Source organism: Euphorbia lathyris, chromosome 2, assembly GCF_963576675.1.
Source record: "Euphorbia lathyris chromosome 2, ddEupLath1.1, whole genome shotgun sequence".
NCBI lineage: Eukaryota > Viridiplantae > Streptophyta > Magnoliopsida > Malpighiales > Euphorbiaceae > Euphorbia > Euphorbia lathyris.
The window spans coordinates 28,902,438-28,908,133 of NC_088911.1; the positions used below are offsets into that span (position 1 = coordinate 28,902,438).

Here is a 5,696-nt window from a genome sequence, read left to right on the forward strand (position 1 = left end):
ATAAATGGACTTTCTTTTTTCCATGAAACACGTGCATAACTTGAATGCTGAGATTTTCTCCTTTCGCTAGACTTTTTAAACCTTTCAGCTGTAATCGAGTCAAGCTGAGCAGTTTGTCACAAAATTGACGAGTCCGAGTTCAAGTTTAATATTCTATTCCTAAGCTGTTTGTGAACCTGTTAACGAGTTCGTTCACAAGCTTTGCTCGCAAGTAGCTCGTTAATTCAGTTTATGAACTTCAGCCATGAATAACTCATTAATTATGTTCATTAATTATATTGTGTTAAAATTTCTTTAACACAAAACTATATAGTTTTGAAACTTATAAAACTAAATTTTATACAAAATTACGATTGTTTTACATTTCCTCCTTTGTAGAAATATTATTATTAAAAAAAAATCTAAGCAAGTGTTCATGAACAATATAACCGAGCTTGCTCATGAACTTATTCATGAATCTATAATCGAATCTAGTCACAAGTTTCGTCGTACTCAAACTCGGTTCGGTTATAAATCGAACGAACACAATCAAACTTTTATCGAACCGAATACTAAAATACTCATGAACTACTCAATTCATTTACGACCTTTCCATTTGAATAGAAGCTCAAGATTTATATTCGACAACTTTTATTTGGTACATAACAGGCCAAACGGTCACCTTTCTGAAGGGCTAAGGTTGCTTGGTCCTATTACATTTGTCTCATTTATGGACGGCATTGCCTTTCGATAGGTGAATAGGCCAGACTTAAACGCTGTCAAACATGGGCCCACTGAACTAAGGTTTTAGGATTGGGAAAATTACACAGAAATTCATTTTTCAAAAACTATTTACAAATCTGTCAAATCATAATTTTATATTATATCAAACTAGTAAATTCGGTATATTTAATATATTTTAAAGATTAAAATTTATAAATTAAAAGTCTAAAAGTGTTCCGGAACTTTCATTTTTCCGAAAAATTATTCCAACCTGCTGTAAAAAAATACAATTTTATTGATTAAAATGAGTAATACTCTTTAAACTAAATTAAATATTTACAACTAACTAATTCAGCAAGCAAAATATTAAAATATATTTGATCTAGTTGTTCTATTTTCAAAAACTTTCCTCTCAAACTATAAGTAATTGTTTTTCAATCCTAATCAAATCATTAGAGTAAAAGAAAACTAAGCAGACACCTAATTTATGCAATTGTAATTGACGGAGAGGTCAAATTGACAAATTGAAATATAAAGACTCAGATCAACATTTTTCCTTTTTTCTTTTGATAAAACTACAATAGAGAGTTGGATAAACGTATCTACATTCACTTAAAAAGCAGTGCTAAGAAAAGACTTAGCGACATTATTGTTGAGAATTTGCAAGACCACATCATTAGTAGGACCAATGCAACGTGGCGTTTTGAACTGGCTAACAGCAGTTCCTAATCCAAGAAAATGTTCTAGAATCTTCTGGAAAGTTCCTTTATGAACTACTCGAAGCTCAAGCGGTCCAATCGAATTGACCTTCCGAGAAGTAACATAGCCTGCATCAAGGAAAGATTTATCCAAGCAATTGCAACACTCCCTTAACACTTTCTCTGTTGCATCACCACTTATTTCCCAAAATATCACATAATGACCAGGCTCACTTGATCTATCTGCTAAACTGCTAAAATCAACAAGTTCTAGTTTTTCTTCCGCTAATTCCTTCACTGCTTCTTCTACAGCTAACTGTAAATCTTTCTCCGTGTTTTTATCGATGTTTATGCAGAGTTTTAAGCTTCTTCTACAGATGAATCTTAGTTCTGGTGTTGAGTTATGGAACCCCATCACTTTCACCACATCTCCTAATCTATACCTGTATAACCCTGCAGTTTAATAATGCAATACCATGTTACTATATGCTAATATGGTGGTTGAAACATTTTCTATAAACCTTAGACAAAAAAATCCAACTAGATATCTACCTAATCCTCGGATGCCAATTGCATAAATTTTGTACTTTTTTTAATAGTTTGTTTGTTTACTTGGTAAAGCAGTTGACCAGGCTATAAACTTTTTGGCTGGTGAAGACAAAGTCTTGATCTTTAACTAATCATAACATGCTTCTCCTCTCACAAATACTCATAAATACATGTAAATTTCTATTTTGTTATTATATGTAGAGGCACATGGGTTTGCAGGAAAAGAGAAGTAGTTTTGTGTTTTCTAATACTGTGTCACACATGAGGAAACATTAAAATAAGAATACCTAGAGTTGGGGCCACAAGAAACGTGTCAGTTAATTAAATGTGTCTACATGTAAATGTGAACATTGAGCATTGAACAATGAGCTAAGAGATATAGGAAAGTATGTATCTCCGTTATCTCAAGTACCAAACATGTGGTGGGTCAAAGTCAAGGAGTTCCCATTTTCTGATAGTGATAACATAGAAAATGGTACAGCAAAACATGGCAGTATATGGAGGAGGGCAGAAACATTTACTTCAGGATCAGGATAGAAGCTAATCATCACATGACTTTACAAGTATACACAAAGTTGACTTCCTGAATACTTGATTAGTTTATGAATCCTTAAATGAAGAAAGATTAAAAGATGCTTAAGTACCTGCGAAATTGGTGAGAACAATCTCGTATTCTTCTCCAATTTCAACTTCTGTTAAACCCACTGTTTTGGGGACTTCATAGGTGTTGTCAGCAGTGCCATTGAGGGGAATGAATTCGAAATATCCAATGTTTGGTAAGACTGCATAAGTAGCCTGTTCAGGAGGTAACTTTGGATTGACATTTGCCCCAATCCATCCCTCTGAAGCACCATAGTCTGCACTCAACAATGGTAATTCCCCTGCATAGTGCCTTAGTTTTTTCAAATAAGGCTCCATTGGCCCTGTCATTATCCCATACAAATACTTCGCATTGGGAAAAAGTTCTGGTATTAACCTATACCAATTACTTAATCCGGAGCATATACTACGGATCGAATCCGCCAATTCAGCGTTTGGTTTAAGCACTTTTGACATTGCTGCTCTGATAGAAGGTGCAGTGACACGGCTGCTGAGTTCTCCATCTCTTATATCATTACAAAGCTCTTCCCATACTTGTTCAAAGGTTCGAAATGCAAGTACAATGCTATGGGCAAATGTGGAGTAAACAAATTGAATTTCTTCACGGAAAATTAACCCACATAAGAGATGGCAATATAATGATTGGTGGAAGTCTGGACCAAATATAACTTCATTAGGACTGCAGCATTTGAATTGCATTGCCTCCATAGCACTTTTATAGTGTGGGTTTCGGAACAGATTGGTTGTGGCTGTACCACAAAACAAACCTCCTCTAGTTTTGGTCTGCTTGCTGCTGAAGATGAACTGCAAGGCTTTTCCATTTCCAAGAGGATATTCTCTGTATCACATGAAGATTAGTCTCATCAATAGAGAAGTCAATAAACCCTAATTTACTCTGCCAATCACAATAAATGATAAGTAGCACTTGCATATGTACTATCATCTATTGACAAATGGCACAAAAACCGTGATGAAAATGAAAGAAATGAAAAGCTGTCTAGATACCTGTTCCTAAAGGCAAAAGAAGTTCTATGTATCTGCAACGTGTTATCTGTCAATTCATCAGTGAATGGTACACGTTTGGGCTTTCCTTCAGTAGTACCAGAACTGGGAAAGAGGAAATTTTATCAGAACTAGAAAATTGACAATAAGAGTTTGTAAAATCATCAAATGAACACTTGGCAAAAAAGCTGTACCTCACAGATATGTTAGTTATGGGCTTCCCAGTAAGAACAGGTGAAGAATCTCCATCTGCTATTCTTTGAATATAAGGTTCCAAGTCCTTGTGAGTGACAAGGGGAACGCATGCTCTGAAACTCTCTGGATCAGTTCGTCCATCGAGACCCTGATTCAGTAAGTACTCTGCAGATCCATTTTCTTGGAGAATCTTCAAGAGGGTCTCTTTTTGGACCCTCTTTGTATTCTTTGTCATTTCTTCAAAGTCCTCTATCACTTCATCAATATCAATTTCATCCATCTTCTTTTCTAACATTTCCAATAGAACTTGTTGAGTCTGCAGCAGCAGAAACAAATAAAAACAAAAAGAAAGAGAGATTAAACTGAAGAAATCATTGATATTGTAAGCTGATCGTATTGGACGACAAAAATAGAATATATGCTTTCCAGGAAAAAGCCAAACATAAATGACACAAACTATTCGAGAAAGTCACCATTAAAGACCCCATCAGGCAGCAGATTGAACAATATTAACGGAATAAGATTTTATTCATTTAATCCTCAACTTGCTAATTCATTCTCTATCCAACACACCAGAACCTCAAATTGACAGAGTTTCCGTTCTTTAAATACTCAAAATGAAGGGAAATTGAGAATTCAAAACCAAACTCATTCTTCTATTTAACTCGCAACTGAAGAAATGGAAGGAGCTGTCAATAACTTGGTCAACATACACAGAATCGATTGGCAACAAAAAAACTGGATCCATAGATCGAAGAAAAGCTTTAACTATGAGTAATCAATAACGATCGCTAACTTAGATAAGAACAGGATCAACTAACTAACACTCCAATACGCAAACAGTTCATACATATCACTGTGATCTCGATTTGACGTTAGTCAACGCGTCAACTTTCTAGAATTTTCCCGGAAAGTAAGAAAACGGATTCGAAGCATGTATGAGCACGAACGAAAAAGGGAAAAAAAAATCAACTGAAGTAGTGAAGCTCAAAATCCATGCTTAAAACTTAGTAATAATTAAAAAGGCAAGAAGAGGAAACTAAAATCAATCAGAAAATAGGAGAATTTCCATAAAGAAGAAGAAACAAAACTTTTATGATCGGAAAGTTCTCAACAGTTGAAAGACAAGAGACAGAAAAGCAACACAACCAAAAGATATAATTAAAGAAAACAGAATTATGCAATTCCAAAGCATAAACCAAATTTAGAAACAAAAGAACAGACAGAGACAATACCTGAGAGAAAAAGAGCTGCCGGAGTTTGAAAGAAAAGGAAGAAGATGAAGTGAATGAATCACTGATTTCGACGGTGGTTGTTCTGTTCCCTTACGTAAACATCATCAGTCGGCAGGTTTCATCTGAGTGAGTGTGGAGCCAAAAATGGCAGAGAGAGAGGATTAAATTAAAATAAATAAAATAAAATAAAAACGAACAAGAAAAGAGTGAATGTTGGAGAAATTCAGGATCAGGATTGATTTTGGAGGTTGAGCTGAAAATTCTTGTGGGAGCTCTGTTTATATATAGGCATTTGCATCTGTCTAATGCCGTCCACTTCTCTTCTTTTTGTCCTTTTTATTTATTTGTTTTTTTCAATGCCCATTTTGCCCTGCAATACTATTCAGTATTGCCAAAATAGCATTTTTAGCATCTTTATACTTGGGTGGGGTGAACTAGGATTAAGCATCTATATAAATTGAATTAACAAATTCTAAATAATTTGAATCAGTTTATATATTTAGATAAATTATTTGTAATTATATTGCTGGAACACTAAACATTATGATAGATTTGTTGTGATTAGCTTATATTTAATAGAGCCAGTTTGGTTTATATGTTTGTGTTAGTTGTTGTTCTCAGCTGTTTGCTGTTATTATGTATTAGTGGATTATTCTGTTAAAAGTGGCTATTTCGAATTTTTACCAAACACTTCTTGCCTTATGTTTAGAATTAA

At 34.4% G+C, this 5,696-nt stretch overlaps 1 protein-coding gene across 1 annotated transcript; it reads right to left on the reverse strand.

Moving 5' to 3' along the window:
* Positions 1-1,238: 1,238 nt before the first annotated feature.
* On the reverse strand, positions 1,239-5,282 carry LOC136217585 (jasmonoyl--L-amino acid synthetase JAR6). The gene is made up of 5 exons (XM_066004174.1): positions 4,982-5,282; positions 3,746-4,062; positions 3,555-3,656; positions 2,594-3,387; positions 1,239-1,853 (listed from the first exon to the last, which is right to left on the reverse strand). The coding sequence occupies exons 2-5, from the start codon at positions 4,039-4,041 to the stop codon at positions 1,315-1,317; spliced, it is 1,731 nt and encodes a 576-aa protein (XP_065860246.1). The 5' UTR covers positions 4,042-4,062; positions 4,982-5,282; the 3' UTR covers positions 1,239-1,314.
* Between the last annotated feature and the right edge of the window lie 414 nt (positions 5,283-5,696).

What these genes read in the sequence shown, in the direction of transcription:
- LOC136217585 (XM_066004174.1), bottom strand. Translation starts at nt 4,041, where the DNA reads ATGTTAGAAAAGAAGATGGATGAAATTGATATTGATGAAGTGATAGAG. An exon ending in TCTTTTGCCTTTAGGAACAG is followed by an intron (nt 3,388 to 3,554) that starts GTATCTAGACAG and finishes CATGTGATACAG; the next exon opens with AGAATATCCTCTTGGAAATG. An exon ending in TGTTCTCACCAATTTCGCAG is followed by an intron (nt 1,854 to 2,593) that starts GTACTTAAGCAT and finishes ATTAAACTGCAG; the next exon opens with GGTTATACAGGTATAGATTA.